Source organism: Entamoeba invadens (genome assembly GCF_000330505.1).
Source record: "Entamoeba invadens IP1 unplaced genomic scaffold scaff_1105074726713, whole genome shotgun sequence".
Lineage (NCBI taxonomy): Eukaryota > Evosea > Mastigamoebida > Endamoebidae > Entamoeba > Entamoeba invadens.
Window position 1 is genome coordinate 154,329 of NW_004443770.1, and position 22,084 is coordinate 176,412.

At 31.3% G+C, this 22,084-nt stretch overlaps 3 protein-coding genes across 3 annotated transcripts; 2 read left to right on the top strand and 1 right to left on the bottom strand.

The window, feature by feature from the left end:
- Positions 1-130: 130 nt before the first annotated feature.
- EIN_429120 (hypothetical protein) lies at positions 131-6,880 on the bottom strand (the record flags this gene model as incomplete). The annotated part of the gene is made up of 1 exon (XM_004261889.1): positions 131-6,880. One exon carries the CDS (start codon positions 6,878-6,880, stop codon positions 131-133), a length of 6,750 nt encoding a protein of 2,249 aa, XP_004261937.1.
- An 8,973-nt stretch (positions 6,881-15,853) lies between these two features.
- Positions 15,854-17,617, top strand: EIN_429130 (hypothetical protein; the record flags this gene model as incomplete). The annotated part of the gene is made up of 5 exons (XM_004261890.1): positions 15,854-15,874; positions 15,916-15,944; positions 15,999-16,115; positions 16,162-16,491; positions 16,633-17,617. 5 exons carry the CDS (start codon positions 15,854-15,856, stop codon positions 17,615-17,617), a joined length of 1,482 nt encoding a protein of 493 aa, XP_004261938.1.
- A 3,266-nt stretch (positions 17,618-20,883) lies between these two features.
- On the top strand, positions 20,884-21,942 carry EIN_429140 (capsular polysaccharide phosphotransferase, putative; the record flags this gene model as incomplete). Its single annotated transcript, XM_004261891.1, has 1 exon — positions 20,884-21,942. One exon carries the CDS (start codon positions 20,884-20,886, stop codon positions 21,940-21,942), a length of 1,059 nt encoding a protein of 352 aa, XP_004261939.1.
- Between the last annotated feature and the right edge of the window lie 142 nt (positions 21,943-22,084).

Here is a 22,084-nt window from a genome sequence, read left to right on the forward strand (position 1 = left end):
GTGTTTTAAAGGTCATTAAAAATAATTAAAGTGGTATTGACGACCAATTAAAATCCGATATATTCTGTACCATTTATATAATAAAAACAATTAAACGAAATAGTAAACTACAAAAATAAACAGATAAAGCCTACAAGCTATACTTGTAAGGCATGTGCTTGTTGGAGTCGATGCTTGATATTGCTGCAAGTGTGTTAGTGACAATGATTTGAAGATAGCAGCAAATGATAAGGATATCATTTTCGCACCAGTCATTGATTGCTGTTGATGCGGTGCATTCGTCTGAAAACGTTTTGATCCCAAATTTGATGATTTTTAGGAGGATTTTGAACTCGGAGTTGTCACTCTTTTGTGTTGTTTGAATGCGCTCGACATAGCTGACAACATTGGAGAAACACATTTTAATTTTGTTGGAAAGAAGTCGAACGTTTTCTGGGAACGTGCCGATGATTGTTAAAATCTCTTCGACTAAATTTAAAGCATCTTTTCGTTTGAACGTTTGAAGGTTTTTGTTTTGTTGCAGTTCTTTACTGAACCTCTGGAGTTCTCGACTCAAGTTGATCACAAGAGGTGACGTGTTCTCGTCGCTGTTTCCACCCTCTTCGACAAAAAATGAGAACAAGAGACACGTGTCCGAATAAAAACAAATTGGGATTGCCGTGTTTTCATACAATTCTGATATTGAAATATTCTCCTTCATGAATTTGATGAGTGGTGTGTTAGAAAATTTCCCCAAACTGTCAAGCAGCCGTGAAATTGGCAATTTGGTCAATGTTAATGAGTCTTGTTGGGTTTGAAACTGTGTTAAGTAAAACGAGTTTGTGAGGCGGACGATCAACATCCCCAGCGCTGCATTCGTTTCAAACGTGAAATCGACAAATTGGGAATACGCAAAACCTGCGATAGTTTCTGTTTTGCTCATAATATCAAACAAGAGCATTTCAATGTCTTCATGTAATTCGACAAGTGATCGGTCAACAACAACGGTTACCTCATTTTTACTCGATACTATATCTCTCTTCGGAATTAATACTTCGCTGATTCGGTTTAATATCATGTGGAATTTCTCAATAAGGAACCCCGCCAACTCGTCGTCCTCGTCCATCACCAATAACGCCTTTTTGTGTAAATCGATGGCGTCGTCCAGTGTTATTTCAAAGTTCTCAAATGTGTGTTGAAGTAGTGCGACAAATCCAATAATGCAAACTGAAATTCGATTCAAACACATAAAGCAGTGTTTATTGTTGCCATTGAACAAATCAAATGATGCTGCAACCAAAAAACATCGCATTTTTTCAACCACAAATTCGTTATTTTTCTCCACAGAAAAGAGGTATTGCTTTTTCTCAAGTTCATTCAGAGACGTTGTAATGATGCTCTTGACCATCCCAATTTTACTCGACGACAACGGAGAATAATCGACAAATAAAGAAAACATTTCGTTGACCCCAAATTTCTTCGAAAAGTTCCAAATCGTTTTGCTTCGAGTGACTGTGGCCAAGACAGTGGTTGCTTTAAACAACACGCCTTTAGATACTCCCCCAACAATTAACTGTCCAAGACTATAAAATGTTGTCGGCGCGTTGATTACAGCCGCAGACTCCGCGTTGAACGCTAAACGAACACTTTGGTCCATGTGAACGTCCATTACATTTCTGTATACTGTGAAATGCTCGATGACTTGTGTGGAGGAGGACAGGACTGTTAATAATTTTTTTAATACTTCTTCTTCTTGTCTGAAATCAACATTTTCATAATCACAGAGTTTGTGAATGAAATAGCTCATGCGAGAGAATAACGTTTCAATCACTCTCAAGCACAGATTGGGAAGATTTGGCTCCGGTGATTGCATTGCGTGTTTAACAAGTGTCTCTTTTGTTTTTTCAAGAGCGTCAAAGAGTAGACAAATGCCGTCAATGCGATTTGCGACAGTCTTTTTATGCATAGAATTGTAGAGCCCAAAGAAGTTGAAATTCGCAACCAAGTCCAACACAGAGAATATGTAAATGTTCTTGAACGACAAGTACTCTCGTTTGATGGATTCGAAAGAGTCTCGCGTCACCGTCTTTGATATGGACCGGACAAATCGTTTGAGAACAAATTCAAAGTCTTCGCTTTCATCAACAAACTCTCTTTCAATTCCTCGGTTCGCAAATAAACTCCCAATCAGGTCAAAATCTTTCTGAGCAATGTCTATGACCTCTTTGTTGTTGTAATACTCAAACGCAATTCGAATGTGTCGATCGACAAAGTTGTGGATTTTGAAGAAACAGTGAATAACCGAGTTGATGTGATTGAACGACTCATAACACGATATGTCGTTGTTGAGTATTCTCTCGATTAAATTGAGTATTTCCAATTCAGTACTTTTCGTGTAAAACGTAAAGTTTTTGAGAGATGGTATTTGCATGCCATCATACAAAACAGCACACGGCTCAAATTCACACCACAAAAGCTTGAGTCTGTAAGCCTGTTTGAGCGCAGTTTGTTGGTCAACCATAAGCGCTTTGTGGCACACAATGAGCATTTCTAAACCCGTAAAGAAGTCACTCGAGACAAAGTCGAAAACCAAATCGACTAAACAACTTAAAATGTTTTTGACTGCTTTGTTTGAAAAAATGCGATTTTCTTTTGTCAACTTTGCGTATAAACAAGAAAATTCATCAAGAAAACGCCGTTTCATTGTTGTGTCAATAACAAAGCATGATATCTCCAAACAGTTTTTGATTTCAAACAATGACGTTTGAATTGAATGAAGTAAATTCCTGTGGACAGATGCCTTCTTTTCATCGCCATCCATCATTTTGAGAAGGTTCAAACTTCTTCTTAATCGAATTGCAAACAAAGTGGCACACCCCAAAGGCTGAAAAACAATCGAAAACACCAAAGATATGATTTGTCGTATCGTTTCACTGCTGGCTTCGGCATTTTCGTCTGAAAGTTTGTGCAATGACGGGAGGTACAGCTCAAGTGTTGAATTTTGAAATGTGGAAATTTCCGGTTTCACCTCGTCGATGACTTGAACAACAGATTCAACAGATGTAAACTCAAACTCCGAAAGTACGAAGGAGAGCAGTTTGACTTTTGCAGAAACATACTGAAAATACTTTGTGAGAAGTTCTTTAATTGGTATTCTTTTCACATCACCTTCGTATTGCAACAAATTCAGCAACTCATAATGCGTGATTTCTAATAATTCATCAAATTTTCCAAACAGTTTCTTCTTGTTATTTTGCATCATTTCGTCCATTATTAATTCCTGAAAAATGTAGAAATTGTTAAATACATTTTCAAGTGAATTTTCGTCCGTCTCTTCGAGTTTTGCGATAATTGAATATTTCTCTGTTGTCGTGAACCTCTCAGTGAAACTGTAAGCATATTCAAATAAACCATTGAAGGTGAGGTTAACACTCAACTTCATTTCAACATCAACCAAATTGGTTATAATAAGTACAATTTGTTGGACGACTCTATTCAGCAAACAACCAGGTGCAGTGCATTTCCGATAAAAAAAGACGAGCGGCAATATAACATTTTCTATTTTCTGGGAACCTACACCCACCAAGACTAACATGAAAAGTTTAAGTGTTTGACACCAACACTCATCGATTATTTGTTCGGAAAACATAAAGTTCACCAATTCAAACATCTCATTAAAAAAAGTGGATATTGAAAGGTAATTGAATCTTTGAATGATTGTCGAGTATTTGCACATGTATTGCTGTTTTAAAACAACTATAAAGTATTTCATGGCAACAATGAAATCAGAGAAAAGGTTCTCGTCAATATCTCCTTTCTTGAACCTTAAATAAATTTTGTATATATATGTTTGTATGGGCAAGTTCAGTATTTTTCCTTTAAAATATTCCTTTGAAGCAACTAATAACGCGACCATCATGCGCTTAACTGTATCTTTGTCGTTGGGTGTCTTATCGACAGCTTCAAACAATTTTAACACCCTTGAATACTCGTCAGGGTCTTTCAACACAGCTGGAAGTTCTTCCCTCAACTTTGCCATTGCTGTGTTATAAATAAACACCAAAGTGGAGTACGGTTCTATCCCACCACAGCTCGAATACCACTCAAGTCCAATATCAATACAATACATTTCCAATACCATTTCGAGATATTTCTGGTCAATAATTCCTTCAAACATGCAAGAGTCGTGCGTATTTTTTGGCAACTCTATATCAGCAAAATCAAACGAGAACAGAAAGGAGAAGTCAACTGGCTTTGTCTTCACTTTCACTAATTTCGATGATTCAAAAAAATTCACGATTTTCATCGTGACTCTGTTAGGTTCGTACAACTCAAATATTTGAACGACGATTCTCATATAAATCAAAACATCTTCCATATTTTCAATGTAAAATTGCCGTGAATTGTTGTCATTTTCTTTTACAATATCTTTAATAACACTGACAACCCACTCGAACTTCTTTTTGGCTGACAAATAAAAAATGTCTGCCACCGCCGAAATGAACCTTTTGAACGAGTTCTTCATTTTCATGGAAATAATAACACATTTGGTTTGTTGTGAGAGGGTGTTCACAAAGTAGTAATTCTGTTTGATACACTCCAACGAGTGGACAAGTTCTTGTTTCGTCTTGAAATTGGCGACTTGAAAAAAAGCAAGAAATATCCTTTCGATTTTAACAATCAAGTCATTTGCAAGTTTTTGCAACTCGGGGTTTAAGATTTTCTGTCCATTTTTACGGTAATTTTGAATGAAATAAAGAACGTCCGTTATCTTCTCGACATATTCACGTGAAATCACTCTCTCTTCGTTGTAAGTGTAACCAAGGTTCTGGCTTTTGTCGGAAGAAGTTTCTTCGGACTTCGGAGAACTCGACGACGCAGAAACAACCGAAATGAAAAAGTTGTATAACGTGTTTAGTTCCTTTCTCAAATCAACTACTGTCTCCTTTAACACTTTAAGCATCATTCCCGATGTTTTGAGTTGTTCGTCTAACACTGAGACACATTTTTGGAAAGCGGCACGGTGTTTGTTCAAAATGTCGAGCTGATGGCACAAAATATAGCAGTCCAACATTTTATCAATAATAATTGCTTTTTCTGAAATGTCCAAAAAGTCATGAACTCCGCTTGGTGTCGACGATGTTGATATTTTCATTTTTAATTTGTCCATACAGTTGACTAAAAAGTCGGCTTGTGGAGTAAAATACTTGCAAAATTCGCTTTGTTTTTCGTATATAAACTCCGCCATCTCACCCGTGCTTTGAAATTGTTGAGTTTTGATTGAATTGAGAAATTCTTCCACTTTCGCTGACAAACAAGGAAAAACACTCAACTTTTTTTTCAAAAACGAATTTGTAATGAAGAGTCTGAGTTGATCTTGTTCGTAACTTAAGTAAATACCTCCCTCTTTACTGTTTCTCAAAAACGACGACAAATATTTCATGTATTGTTGACACTCTACTAATACATAAGTCACGTTATGTTGAAAAACGTATTTTTGTACTGATAATTCAAATGAGAAAATTGGAATAAAGAGAGGGGAGAGTTCAAATATTTTAGAAATGCTTTTGTTGAACTCTTGAACTACTTTTGATAACACTTCTTTACTAGACATTTCAAAAAAAGCTTTGAGCATATCTCCTAATATTTGGTATAAATAAAGCGGATCTACTCCATCAAGTCTCGAAAGCACATTAAAAAACTCCAATGCTTTCTTCCGGAATCTAACCAAATCTTCACAGCGTTCGGTTATTTGATCAACCTTTGTTTTAACAACATAGTTATTGATTAAATGAAGTGATATAATAAAGTTTGAAAATGACTTTTTGAATATTTCCATTTCAATTTTTTTAAACGATTTTTTCATCTCATTAAAACATATTTTAATCTTATCTGAGCATTTCAAAATCTTCGAAATTCCTTCTTTAAACCCAAGTGTGGGTTGTACCCCCCTTTCAAACGACACCATCTCCATACAAATGGATTCAACTTTGTTTAAAAATGGCAAAACAATCTCTGTGGTTTTTGCGAATTTGGTGTTATTTGACTCGTTCATAAATTGCAGTACCACCGTGTTGTTGATGAGGTTATTAGTACACCACCACAGTTTGGTGATCCATTGTTTCATGGAATCTTCCTTGATTTCGTTCCTTGATATTGGAAGACCTCTTCCGCATAATATCTGAAAGACGTCACTGCTATTCACAACTGTTTTTTCTATGTCAAATTCTCGCCTTAACTCTTCAACCGTTACGCGTAAATAAGATCTCGAGTTGTCAATTAATCGTTTGGTTTCGTTCACATTGATGTTTTCGTCTTCCGTTATATTTTTGAGAAGTGTGTGGAATAAATTTTTACTTGGTTCATTTTCTGTAGTGTCTGTAAAAAGTGATGTCACATAAATCCCATATTCCACGCACTTTTTAAACAACTGGAATTCGGCCCAAAATGACTCGCCTCTCAGATTGACAAGATTTTGTAAAAGCATAACGAGCGAAGCCAAAATCCAAGTGTAAAATTTCTCTTTTTCTTTTTTGATGTTTAGTGTTTTTTCAGTTAATTTAACCATCTCACTTGTGTTCTGTGGAGTTATAGTTGATTTAATGGTTTGGAGGATAGAAATTATAGTACTAATTGATGGATTGTATATGATCGATTCACTTTCCTTCTCAACTAAAGTTATGATCCGACACAGTATGACGCGACACTTTCCAAAACCACTCAAATCAGATTGGAGTGCCGCCTCTCGCATTTCAATTACTAAATTGTTCTCGGCCTCTAAAGTCGAGAGGCTCTCGGAGAGCAAAAGCCACACCTTCGACATGTCCATCACTGGTATAGAGTTCACACTTTTTTGTGGATTTTTATTTATATCAAATATCTTACAGTTTTTTTCTGTCATTTGAAGGTTTCTATGAATAAGATCGGGAAAGAAGAACAAAAATGTATTTCAAGAAATTCCCTTCATTGTGTTATTTTTATTTTTTTCTCATTTTTTGTTGATCAACATTTTTTGCAAATTCTCCCGTTTTTTGTAAAAATGTTGACGTTAATTAAACTAACCAAAGAAAAAAGGATTTATTCATGAGAACTTTTTTGAAAATCATAATTTAAGGATTAAATTGTTATTGAAATATAGTTTATAATATTATTTCTTCAAAAGTAATCTTGTGTTGAAATAACTAAGAAAAGATACAAATCAATTATTTGTATTAACATTTGTTAATTTGACTTATAAAACGTCAAACTATTAAAAAAATTATATGAGTAATTGTTTTTTTTGTTAAATAATTAATTTTGAAAATAAAATGTGTTTTTTTTTAGTTTTTAAGTTATATTAACACTTAAATGGCTTAAAGAAATTTTTTTGAAGGCAAGGAAAAAAAAGACATAGACGCCAATTTAAAAAAAGTACTTAAAACAACCCATGTCCCTTTTGGGACATAATCTTACTCAAAAAAAGTATAAATGTTAACTCGATTATATAAGATTTTGCATTATTTTTTCAAAAATACACTTTTCTCTCAAATTCTTTGATAACGATTATACTATACTCATTTCTATTATTTATTACTATGTATCACTTGTGTCGGTTTTCATTCAAACCAACGTGTATACATAGTGACATTATCATACTCAAACATACTTATTTGATTCTCAAGTTAATTAATGTTCTAACTTTATTTTTTCAGTTGCCAAATGAAAATCATTTAGAAAAAATTCAGAATAAAAATATATTTTTAAAAGTCACTTATTTTAGAAACTATTATTTTTTCTTGGGGTTTTTGCATTTTGGGCACAAGAAAAGTGAGTGTTTAGTGCACACTGGAAGACCACAAGATTCACATATTCTTTTTGTTCGAGCCTTTTCAACTTTCTTGCAAAAAGCACAAAATCTCTTTTTGGCAACTGTTAGTGATTTTTTTCTTTGGAATTTGTTATTTTTTTGTTTTTCCCAACAACGTCTTCCCACCATTTTTGAAGTCCACACTCAACAAACAGCTGTCTTTTTTCTTCTCCTTTTTTCATCCCTCGATCAAGCCTTCTTTTAACGTAATTCTCACACATTTGTTCAGACAATTTAATTAAAAAATCAAAATGAGACATTTTTGTTTTTTCAAACATGGCATAGGCATTAGTGCAGCAACAATCCAGGATATTTTGAACAATTGCCAAATTGTATCTTCTCGTTTTCATTTTGCACGAATACTCTTGGCAAAGTTGATCAAAAGTATCAACTGGAGTTTTTGTATAATTGTAAGCCACATTTATTGAAGATTTTCCACTTCGACTGTCAATCAATGGAATTTGAATTTTATTGGTAACAATAATGACAGTTTTGCTTTTGTTTGGGTTAAAAGCAGTCAAAAGAATGTTCCCTTTTGAATAAAAGCGTGTATTTTTGGGATTTTTTTCTTTTTCTTCTTCTAATTTCATTTTTTCTTCTTTAATTTCAATCTTTTCTAAATTTAAGAATTTTTGGGAAGATAGAATTTTTTCAGCTTTTTCTTTGTATTTTTCCCTTTTTGTTCGGTTTTTTGGCTCAGCTGGACCAATTTCCCCAAGTTTAAAAAAAATTTTGTCCCATTCCTCCTCAATTTTCGCAATCGATTTTTTGTTTTTCTTTTCCATTTTTTGTACTTTCCTTTCTTTTTCTAAATATGTGTTTTTTTTCGCTTCAGAAGGAATATTTTTGCTTCTTTGGTTCATGGTACCTATGTACCCGATTTTTCGGACTTCCAACTCCTGCATTACCGTGACACTTGTAAAATAATTGTCACTCTGAAGTAAAAATTCTTTTTTTGGGAGGTTTTGTACTAATTTTAGAACAATTGATTCTCCATGACTCATCCCGTTTTTTTCCTCGAGTTTTCCCTCATATAATGTCATTCCGATGCACATTTTTTTGTCATAAAGACACAAACAGTAAAATTTTAAGCCGTGTTTTGTGGGTTTGGCTGGGCAGTACTGAATACCATGACAACGGCCTTTAAAACCAAACATTCGCTCATCTATACATATCAGGGATCCGGGGTCGCATATTGCCGTGATATTTCGGGAAAAAATATCAAAAATTTCTTTTGCTGCTGAAAAATTGGTTTTTTCCCTTTTTTGATCTCTTTCATTTTTTTGTCGCACCGGAAACATCGAAACAATTCTTTGAATCTATCTCGCTTCATGCCTATTCTTAAAAATATAATCCCGAATTTGTGGCTCCAAAGGCGATCAACGTTTCCCCTTCTTTGGTTTGCCCCAATATAAATCAAAATGCCAAGAAAACATTCAATTTCTTCGAAATCAGTTGGGATCCATTTCCCGTTAATTAGTTCTTCTGCCTTTTCATTTGTACCTTCAACAATTAATTCAATCATTTTCATTTGAAAACATTTTTCTAAAACATTCCAAAGGAGATTTGAAATCTTCAGAAAAAACGGTTTTCGAAAAATTTTCTTTTTCACAAAACTTTTGAAAATCAAAAATCCCAAGTTTTGGTTCGATTTTTGACCATCCATCCAAATAATCATCTTTTTCTTCAAAAAAACATTCTTCTTCTTCATTTTCTATTTTTTGATCATATTCTTCAACATTATTTTCACAAAAAAATGGATCATTACTTTCGTCATCACTTGATATTAAACAATCATCTTGTTGGTATTCACACTCCATGAATTGAAAAAAAAGAACAAAAAGGCAAAAAAATAATAATGGTAAAATTTTGTTTTTGTATGTCCATTAAGGAAAGGTTCAGCCAATTAAGTGTTAAGACAAAATACTCCAGAAAATAATAATCATTTCAATAAAAGTTAAAAATTAAAATTTAGAACAAAAATGTAATAATTTAAAAAAATATTATAATAAATAATTTATAATATACAAATAAAATAATTGTAAATTATTTTTAAACAATAGTTATAAAAACATTAAACAATTGGATTCTATTTTAAAATGATTTTTTTAAAAAATTGATATTTTTCAAATATTTTTTTAACTAAGCTTTGATAATTATAATATACAAAATTGTACTTGTAGTTGATTATTGTGTTTAAAAAATACTATACATATTTAATACATTATTAAATACTAATTGGGTTTTTTATAAAATAAAACCTAAAAAAGCAAATGACTGAACCACGAGTAGAAACCTTTATAAGTCAGAAAAAAACACAATGTGGTTTAAAATTACCTCTGCCAATAGTTGATGGTTATTCTTTTGTTCCAACTGGATTTGAAAGAAAAACTTTCCGTTGTAAAACAAAGGGGTGTTTGGTTTGTGTGGAAGTGTTTGAGTCTGTTAGTATCGGAGAAAACGAAGTGTTTACAAAAGTTAAATACAAAAATGGTTCAGTTCATATTCATGATAAAAATGTTACACATGGGAAAAAAGAAGAAAGAAAACAAATAACAAAATTAATTAAAAGAGGTAGGAATTGCTTTTTGGAAACCAACGAACTTGTTTCTTTATATCAAGATGAATATGCAGAGAGTTGTTATCAAAAAGAAACACTTAGAAAATACATAAACCAAGAAAAAAGAAGAAGCGTCTAGAAAAGTAAAATGTATTTTGGATGGTAATGATTATTGGACTTACTAAGATGAAGAATTGTTTATATTTTCATCATTGGAAAAAATAAAAATATTAAAAGGAAGATAAATAACTTATTTATGTCTGGACGGAACATTTTCTTCTGCTCCTAATGAATGGTATCAATTATATACTATACATTGTGTTCTAAAAAATGGAGTTTGTTTTCCTTTGTTTCACTGTTTAATGAAAAGCAAATCAGAATCATTATATACAAAAATGTTCGATGTAATAGAGTCATATTATTTCCAAATGTTTGATTTTCACCTATTTTCACCAAAAACCAGTGTAATGTTGGATTTTGAGGTAGCTGTGTTAAACACTTTAAAGAAGTACGGGTGTCTTTGTCATGGTTGCTATTTTCACTTTTGCCAAATTTTATGGCGAAAAATAAATGAATTGGGAATGAAACCGTATTATTTTCCTGGGAGTTTTATTTGGAAAACAGCCAAAAAATTAATGGTCATACCATTTTTTAAACCAAGAGATATAATTACACAATTTGAAATAGTAAAAAATGATATTGTAATAACACTTGAATTAGAAAAGTGTGATCCATTTTTAAAAAATAATATTTTAGCATTTGTTGACTATTTTGAAATGAATTGGATGTGGAAATGGCCATTGCCTTTGTGGTGCCAGTACAAACAGTCGTTGAGAATAGATAATATTAGTGAGAGTTATCACTCAGCTCTTGTTAAAAGACTGTCTTCAAAAAAGCCGTCTTTTGAAGTGCTGTTATTGAAATTGGTATCAATTGAAATTGAAGCAATCAGAGTTGTTAAAGAAATGAACCAACGCCCATCAAAAAACACCAAAAGTGTAATCAAAAACAAATCAATTTTTGCAGCAACCACTTCGTTTTATTCCAATTCGATCACAAGTGAAGAATTTTACCAAGCTATTATGAAAATACAGACCAGAGAAAACTTGGAATTATCTTTCGAAAAGGCTGTGGTCGAAGAATGTGTTCTTGGAGATTGGAATATTGAAGAAATAAACATCGAAGATGTTGGTTTTGTAGAAGATCATTTGAGAAATCGAACGACAGATAGTAAACAAGTAATAAATGATGATAATGAGGCGATTGAAGGAGAGTTTGAAAATAATCCATGTGATGATCAGGAACTAGGAGAAACATTAAATATTGAAATTGATAGTTCCGAAATAGTAAACAAAGTAAAAACAATTTAAAAAACAAAAAATAAAACAACAAAATGTCCACACGAAACTGATTCTAAAAAACCAAAAACGAAAGAACTTATTTATGACAAATATGTAAAAACAACGACTATAAAAAAAACAAGAAAGATGATGGTGATTGGATATGTCCATCTCGTAGAAAACAACCTGGGTGTGTTCTTAAAAAGAAACGTTCGAAAATATATAAACAATAACATTTATTAATTAATTTACAAATAAATTCGTTATTAAAATATTTTAAGTATAATTTAATAAAAATAACATAATAAACAATGTATTTTTTGTATATAAAAACATTAAATATAATATAAAAATATATTTGATAAATAAAATCAACAATGATACTTTTATGAGTTTAAGTGAATTAAGTTTAATTCGATAATAAATATATATATTATTGAAAAAAAATAATTGTTGTAATTAAATTTTTATAATAATTAATATTGAACTTTTTTTGAAATAATTATTTTGTTCCTTAGTATTTTATCCAGAGTATTATAACTTGATTATATTATCACGCAATCTTAATTTAAGACTAAATAAGAAATATCTTCGTCTTAACTTTTTTGATCCAAAAATCGGATAATTTAAAAACTTGGGTATTTTATGTTTAATTGATAGTGGATTGTTTATCAGTCCATTTTTCGAATTTGACTATAGTCAATAACAGACATTTAACTCACTGTTTATTTATTTAACGAACTGAAATTATGTAAATAATTATTCTTGTATTAGTTTAGTATTCATTGAAAATATGTAGTTATAGTTGTGTTGGATGTATTTATTAGTGTCATGGTGATAGTTTATCACATTTAGCAAAGAATAGATAATATTGGGAAAAACTTTATCACTTTTTTAAATTAACACTTTTCTAACCTAAAGCTTTTTTTAAGAAGAAAAATAAGTAAAGAAAAAATTGTCCAAATCATTTTTTTCTTTTATTTTATTCCAAAACCCCTTTCTAACCCAAACCGGCCAATAGTCAGTTTTATTTTACTTAAAATAATTAACATTTAAATACTCAATTACCTAAGATCCATCGAAAATAATCTTTTGTATGAAATTTTGTAAGAAATATTTTTAATGTTAATTCTTAACATAACAACACATCCTACATTGTCAATCCACCTGATAACAAAATAAAGAATTGCATAATTACAATAAAAATAATTTCTCAAACACGTTTAGATTAAATGATAATATAGTTTAAAAAACAACAAAAAAGTTTCAACCAAACAATTTAAAACCATCAATTAGACCCAATTCTTTTCTTTTTCTTGTCTTTCGCTCTTCTTTTTAACTCCCAACAGACTCGACAGAGCATTAAAGAATGAGACAAGCAAGTGGTTTCTCCACAACGCGAACAGAGTTCTTTTACCCTTCTCGCATTAGAACCAACGCAAAGGTGGCACTTTTGCTTTCGTAAAGCAAACTTTCTTTCATATTTTTTTTTCTTTCTCTTTTTGTGAAGGGTTTGCTTCTTCCCACCAATCCAAAAGACCACAAGCAATAAACATGGTTCTTTTTTCTTTTGTTTTTTTCATTCCACGTACAAGACGTTTTTTGATGTATTTTTCTGACAATTGTTTGGCCGATCGAACGAGAAAAGTGAAGTGGTCATTTTGGATCACATCCCGAAACATCCCATAAGAATTAACCGTTGCACAATCCAGAATATTTTGAAAAACAACCATATTGTATCTCCTTGTTTTTGTTTTTGTCGAATATTCTTGACACAGGAAATCGAATGTATCAACAGGTGTTTTTGTGTAATTATATAATACATTCATTTCTGATTTGGCCTTATTGGGGTCAAGTATCGGGACATTTAGAGAATTTGTTGCAATTATCACAGTTTTAGTTTTTTTCGGATTAAATGAAGTCAAAAGAATTGAATCCTGTTTCCAAAATCGAATATTTTGAGGATTGGTTTCTTTTTCCTTATTTAATCGGGTTTTTTCCAATTCAATTTTTTCCATTTCCATTTTTGTTGTTTTTAAATTTTGGATATTTTCAAAGTCTTCTTTTTCCAAAATATCCATTTTTTCCCGATTTAGTTCGTTCTGTGATGCCAACATACCCATTTTTTTAAATATAATATTTTCTCTTTTTTCAAATTGTTCTAACTTTTTTGAAGTTTGTTTTTCCATTTTTGTCAAATATTTCTCTTTTTCTAACATTGTATTCCTTTTTGACTCTGGAGGTATGTTTGCACTTCGTTGATTCATTGTGCCAATGTACCCGATTTTTTGCGACTCAAGCGAGTTAATTACTCTTATAGAAGTAAAGTAGTTCTCGCTTTGTAGTAAAAATTCTATTTTAGGAGCATCTTTTGGAATTAAATTTTCGACTAATTTCATCACTACTGACTCTCCGTGATGCAGTTCATCAGTTTTCCCGATTTCTGACTCTTTTTTGCCTTCATACAAAGTCATTCCAACACAAAGTTTTTTGTCGTAAGTACAAACACAGTAAAATTTTAACCCCCGTTTGATTGGTTTTTGAGGGAAATATTGAATCCCTTTGCAACGCCCTTTGAAACCAAAAATTCTTTCATCCACACAAATTAACTGACCCGGTGTAGAAATTTGCGTAATATTTCGGGCAAATATTTCAAATAAATCTTTTACAGCTGGAAATACCGTTTCTTTTCTTTTTTCTTCCCTTGTTGCTTTGAGGTCACAACAGAAACTTCGAAAAAGTTCACAAAACCGATTTCTATCCATGGCAATTTTTGGAAAAGGACGCCCGAATTCTGAACTCCAAAATCGGGAAATTGGGCCATTGTTTTGCATGGCTCCTAAATATATCATAACACCAATAAAACAATTTATTTCATCCACGTCTGTAACTTTCCAATTTTTAACTAACGATTGCCCTTTTTCATTTGTTCCTGCCACAATCAAGTCCAAAAAATCGGGAGTTATAATTTTTTCAAAACATTCAATTTCTTTAGAAAAAATACCAATAATTTCAGTTTTTCTGTAATTTTGGTTCATTTTTGAAAAATCTGCTTCCCCAAAAACTGGATCAATTGTTTCCCAATTTTTAACAATTTTATTAGGATTATCTAATACGTGTTGGGATTCAAAAATAACATGTTTTTCATAACTATTTTGAGGACATATTATCTCTTCTCCAAAATTAATGTTAATATTTTCTTCAGCTTCGTCATCACTTGAGAAATATTCTGGTTCTTCAGGTTGTTCACACTCCATACTTTTAAGAATAAAAACATAAAAAACTAAATTAAAACTCTTCCCGACATTGAATTAATTTAATTAATTATTTCCAAAAAATCACATACAAAAAATATTTTTTTCGATTATACCTTTTGGCAAAATTGTTATTTGGGAAAAGAAAATTAAAAAAACTTGTTTTTTGCATGTTTCGGTTTTATAAGTGTTAAATGACATAATTTGCTGTTGTTTTTGAAATTGTGTAAAGAAGTGTTTTGTTTTTATAACATCTTAATTAGTAATTGCTTAATTTTTAATTAAAAAATGAAGTATGATCAACAGTCTTTATTATATTTACAATCATATAATTATTTATATGATTCTTTGTATAACCAAAGAATCATATTTTTTAAAATTGTCATTAAAAAATAGTTAACATATTTGATGTTTATCTGATAAATATAATTATCAATGAATGTATGATTTACAATTTAAAAAATCAAACAACGACTTCATATACTCAACATTTGAATCTGCAAATACATTTTTACTTATAATTTAAAGGACCTTAGTTTAAGTTGACCAAGACATATAAATTATTCTGTTTTGAAAACTATTTACATCTTTTCATACAACACAACATCATAATACAATTCTTGTTATTGTATTTCATATTATCTTCTGTCCTTAATACTAACACCTTCGTTGTGTTATAGAGCAAAACATAAAAAATATGTTTACAATGCTATATAAACGACAAATTTAATACCAACGCATTCATTTCTATTATAAAAGATTGAGGCATAACACAGAGTATTTTAATATTCCCGTTTGTTTCCATTAAACCCCACTAACATACAATCAATAAAAAACTTTTAAACCCCACAGAACTCTTCACACCAAAACTCCAATGCGTCGAGGACGTGTTCAAGTTTGTTTTTAATTATGTTTTAATTTCAGTCTAACACTTAGTTGGAACCACAGCATTACATCTACTCACAGTTTGTTCAACACATTAATAAGTCAATTTGTTGGAAAGAAACCCTAACAATCAGCTTTCAATTCAGCGTCTTCCCAAACACAGACTTTTCACAAGCAATTCGGGGAAGAAGAGTGTTGTACTGTGACGACGCCGTCACTTTAACCCTTCCAACCACCAAAAAGCCGATATGGTTTGTACTTATTATAATAACTATTACAATGGTATTAATAAACTAGTCCAATTTGCCTTGACGAAGTTATTCTTCCACGACTGACCGCATGTGGCCATTTGTACTGCTGGAAGTGTTTACTTCAATTCTTTGTGTTATGCCCAGCCCCACATAAGTGTCCTGTGTGTAATGCTATTATATCGCCTCCTTTTACTATTTGTGATATTAAGATATTGCCCATTCTCAATGTTGGAGACTCTATCACTATGAAATTACTTAAAATACCAAAAGAACTAGTAACTCCAACTATTGAAGGAGAGAAGATGGTGATGTCTCCACCTACGTCGAAGGATAAGAACAAACAATTTTATCATATTGTAGTCGAAGAAGACCCACTGTTTGTTTTATAATATAATAATTATAATATAATAATATTAATTAGTAATTAATTAATAATAATTAATAATAATTAATAATAATTAATAATAATTAATAATAATATAATTAATAATTAATTAATATCAAAACTCAATAATAGCGCTGTATTAGCAAGAGAACGTGTGCGAGTGAATATGGAATCACAAAAACCACAAGATGAACCGTGTCAGTTATACTTTAATATGATGTGTGAAGAGTTGGACACAATTAAACGTGATTGGCAAAAACGCCTTACAAAGGTTCCTGAAGAAAAAATAGAGTTAAGTGGGTGGAAACTGTATTATCAAGATACATTAGGTCGTAACATCTTTTTATTGCCATTTAATCAGTATATGTTACTTGAGACCTTTCCAATCCCTAAAGAAATCACTTCAACTGTTTTAGAAATTGAAGAGGAGTGTGTTGGGTTTCCTGCGCCCGGGAAGTTTCAGAACAAGATGTTCCAACATTTCCCAATAGGGACTGAAGTACAAGTGATAGAAATAGATATGAAGAAATTGGTGACCAATTCAATTTATAGTAAAAATCTCTCCGTCATACGGAGACGGGAAAATAAGCGCCAAAAAATTGTCGACGATGAAAAACAAAGAGAAGAAGAAGAACGACTCAAAGAAGAGGCACGAATAGCAGATTTAAAAGAAATGAATAAACACTACATTTTTAAACCAGACGACTACGAAGAAAGAAAAGACGAAATAATTTTGGAGTATTTCCCTTCATTACCTTGTCATCTTGAAAACAAAGAAAATGTCGAAGAAAAAAACGTCAAAAAAGTCGTCAAAAAGAAAAAACAAAAGAAAAACGGATGGGAAAAAAGCGAATTTCCGCCCCTCGGCGCACTCCCCCAAAAAGGCGAAAAAGTCGAGAAAAAAGACAAAATTGTCGAACCACCGAAAATAGAAATGGAGAAAGTCGTGAAAATCGAAAACACAAAAATGCAGAAAACTGAAAAAGTCGAGAAAAAAGTCCAAAAAAGTCAACCAAAAATTGCGAAAAAAACGTCTCGAAAAAATAAGAAAAAAGTCGACCTTGAATTACTCGGGACGTATCTCGAGGTACCTCCTGTCGTGACCAACAATGACTGATTATTAGTTTAAAACATTATTTTCTCAATCTTGAGATTTTGATCGATGAGTAAAAGAAAAGTTGACGTTTCTCTCTGAAATATTAACTATACTCTATTAGCTTTATTTATTAAATAGTTTTAATTTATATCTAAAACTTAGTATAATAAAACAAATTAGAGGAATAATATATCATTTAATAATAAAACAACTTATTGAAATAGTATATAACTTAATAGTAAAACAAATAGTAAATAAACCAGAAGGAACACACATAGAAGCTAATTATACAATACGTAAAAGGAGCGCGTTTTCTTAGAAATCGAAGACAAAGAAAGAGTCTTGGTTGACTGAAGTGACTTGCTTTGTCTCTTTTAAGTCGAAAATATGAGCTGATGAGTCAATAACAAATTCTTCCGACTCATCAGAGGACTCGTCGACGTGTGTGTTGGTTTCGTCGGGGAGTGGAGTGAATACTCTCTGTGGGAAGTTCAGAGAAATAGAGGTCTCTTCAAAAGACGACTCTGACGAAGTGAAAGAGGAGTCAACCTCTGAAAAAGTGAAACGTTTTGTTGGGACTGGTCGATACGCTTGCATTCAATTTGTGGATTTTAAAGTCCACCGCTTTATATAATTATACAGACGAATGTCGAAGAGTGGAAACTCATTTTGTACGGACTCTGCTCTATTTTGGGGACTAATCCGTTTTCAAGTCGTAAATTTGTAGAGTGTTGTATTGACTTAACCATATATTTTAGTTTGCCAACTTCATTTATATTGTATGGTTTTTTAATAGTTTAATTATAATATAACTATAGTATTTGACGTTAATGGATGTTTCAGTACTCGTTACAAATAGTATAGTTTTGTTATAATAAAAATATTGTATATTGATAGTTTTAGTTCTTTCAAAGCAATTGAAAAAGACGAGAAGCAAATTTGACGGAATAAAACCAAAGATGGACACAAAGAGGAAAAGAACGATACATAAATAGTGAAGCTTCTATAAATGGATTGGAGTATCGGCAAACTTTGTGGTTTAAAATTTGTTTTCGAAATATCCGTTCCGAATGCGAAAAGAGAGAAACAAAAAGTGAGAAATTTTTTTTTTGTTGGCATTTTGCCGATTGTTAAAACAAAGGAAAAAGTTGTTTTGAAGAGGTCACAAATTGTCCTATCATTTCGGGAGTTGACTTGATGTGTTACCTTTTTCTTTTCTTCGAAAAATGGGTTTTTAATTGTCCTTCACTTTTTTTGCTTTTTAGTTTGAATGTATTAGTAATATTTAATATAATTGCTATAAATAAACTATACGAAGTTTGAACTATAACTATTTGTACTTGTTGTAATTTTATCGTTGGCACAAAAACGAGGTTTTGTATTGACGGGTTATACATTATAATAAAAGAACTATTATTTATTAAAATGAGGATATAAATGTTTCGAATTTTACTGGACTTTCAGTAAACTATAAATACATAGTAAATTAATCATTTGTATAATAAGTTTTCAACCAAAAAATAGAACAAAACAAAGAAAATTTTGTTCATGTAAAAAAATGCGACAACAAACGGGAAAATGACCAAAAACAGAAACAGTATAAAAGTAACTAATTGTTATAATATTTTATTTACAAAAAAAACAAACAATTCTTTTGTGAAGGTAAGTATGGCTCAATTTGTTTTTGTTGTCAATTTATAAAACTGTTTTTTCGATTCAACGTGGTGATTATTTGAAGTAATTTATTTCATTTTGAAAGTAAATTTTTGACATCTTAAAATGTTTATTTCTTTGTTTTTCAGTTTGAACCTCGAAAACACAAAAACACACTTGCTTTGCATTTACTATATGAGAAACACTAACATTTCAAGTGTTATATAACTTTATAATATGAGTAACATGTAACTGTTAATATTTCACCTCTATATAATAAACTAATACACTTTAGATAAATAATAAGGAATGTGTCATTTTAAATAAATAATTGAAAAAAATCTTTAAAGTCCAGCTTTTAATAGATTCTTTATATTTAAATTCTGAATTAAAATAAATATAAATTGGTGGATTATTTTCAATCAATGATTAACATAATTACGCTATAAAGTCGATAATATTCACAAGAATAAGTATTCAATGACTGTTCATTTAAAATCCAAAATTGACTTGTTCAACAAACATGTGTATGTTTATTGATTCTTCTATGTTTCTGTTATTTTTTTGTACTTTGATTCGATACAAGTGTATGAAAAAATTAATTGAGTTTAACACGTTCAAAACAGAAACGTAATAATAATAAGTTTTTATTTTTTTCTTTTACCTAAACCTTTTTTTGCCTTTATAAACAAAACAAATTTTTGTAATTTTTTATTTATTTTTTAATCAACTCAAATTTGAATTGTTTATTTTTTGGTCACACTTAACATGAAGTGTTAAGTGTTATGTGAAGTAACAACTTCATCTGTTTTTGATGCTACATTGAGTTTTTTGTGTTAAACAAGAGCAAAGTATTATATAAAAAAAATGGGGTCTAATGATGGTTTGATATATTTGGTTGTTTTTTTATAAAGAGAATATTGTCATTTGATTATAACGATATTAGTGTTTTTAAAGTCGTTATATTTGTTAATGCGACTATTTGACATGTTTGTTATAAAGTGGATTGACTAATTAGCGTTTTAACTGTAATGTCGAAACACAATAAAGGAATATGAAATTTCATCCAAAAAGATTATTTTTGATCAATCTTAGGTAATTGAGTTCTCATTTGTTAATTATTTTAAGTAAAATAAAACTGACTATTGGCCGGTTTGGGTTAGAAAGGGGTTTTGAAATAAAAATAATAAAAAAATGATTTGGACAATTTCTTTTTTACTTATTTTTTCTTCTTAAAAAAAGTTTTGGGTTGTGAAAGTGTTAACTATAAAACAAAGAAATAAATTGGTATGGAATTGTCCATCCACATTATTATTTCACTTATTTCGCTCTCAACTATAGTTTTCTTCTTTCTCTTTACAATTAATTTGATGAATTTCCAGCAACCAAAAAAACGATTTTATCGATCTTCTGACTTCCCTATTCAATTCAACTCAATTACACTCGAACTTTACAACTCAAAATTTCAAAAAGAAAATATAACCCTAATTCCTTCCAACACCAAACAAGACGAAGACCCTTTAAAATACAAAACTGAAGGTTTAAAAGATCATTCTGACGATCTTAAAATACGTTCAAAAGTTAAAAGTTCTCTTCCGACAGTTTCAAAGCCAACAATTGCAGATGACTTACAAATGATGAACGACATTCCTTCAGTATGTCACGGGCGAATTGATGCTGTGTGGCTTTGGGTGAATGGGAGTGATCAACAATGGTACAAAAAATACAAACAACACATCAAGAAGAGGGTTGATAAAAATAGATTCAGAGACTCACAGACATTGAAATATTCGATGCGGAGTGTGTTCATGTATTTGCCTTACATCAAAAACTACTTTTTGATCACCGACAACCAAATCCCAAATTTCATCAAAAGTCCAAACGACATTTTTTATTTCGATTTAAATGAAACCGTCGACAAAAAATTCCACGAAAACGTCTTTTTTCGACAATCTCAATTTCCGCAAATTGAGATTGTCGAAAATTTGACGTACACGCTTCACGTCGTTCCGCACACATCTCTCTTCCCACCCTCCGATCTTCCGAATTTCAATTCCGAAGCGATCGAGACGTACATCCATACCCTCCCAGCGTTGTCCGAGTGTTTTATTTATATGAACGACGACTTTCTGTTTTATCGTCCGACTCCGCCTTCATTTTTTCTGCAAGACGGGAAGGTCCAAATTTATGTTGAGAGTGGCTATGCTCCCGATTATCGACAAGCGCGAAAGTCGATGTGGCACAACACAATACAACACACAAATTCGTTATTAAATTGGCACTTCAAAATCCTTTTGAAGAGAAAGAAACCCTATTTATCTCACACGGCTTATTTCTTCCGAAAAAGTGTTCTTAACGCCGTCGAAAAGTCTTTCACGCGTGAAATTCAAAAGACGCGAACGCAAAAGGTGAGGACTTTTGGAAGTACGAATTGGCCATTTCTAGTTCAGCATTTCACTGTTTTAAGTGGGTTGGGTGTATACAAATCACAGAGGGGATATACCCACTTCTGGAAAATGACTGGAAGTCGTTACGTTGATGTTAAGAACAAAATTGAAATAGAAGAGAGTAAACCTTACACATTTTGTGTGAACGACGATGTCACAAATCCAACTGATTTTGAAAGAGAATCTCGGTTTTTATTAAGGTGGCTTAACTCAACTTTGAGTATAAAAACAGTCTTTGAAAAATGAATTATTTTGTATATGCAATGGTTATATACAGTCATGCGAAAAAGCTGTCGCGTTTGGAAAAACCTGTCTCGGGTGGTAATGAACTATTCTAGTACTATAAACAAATGATCTGAAATAGAAAATGTTATTTGGAAATGCCGAA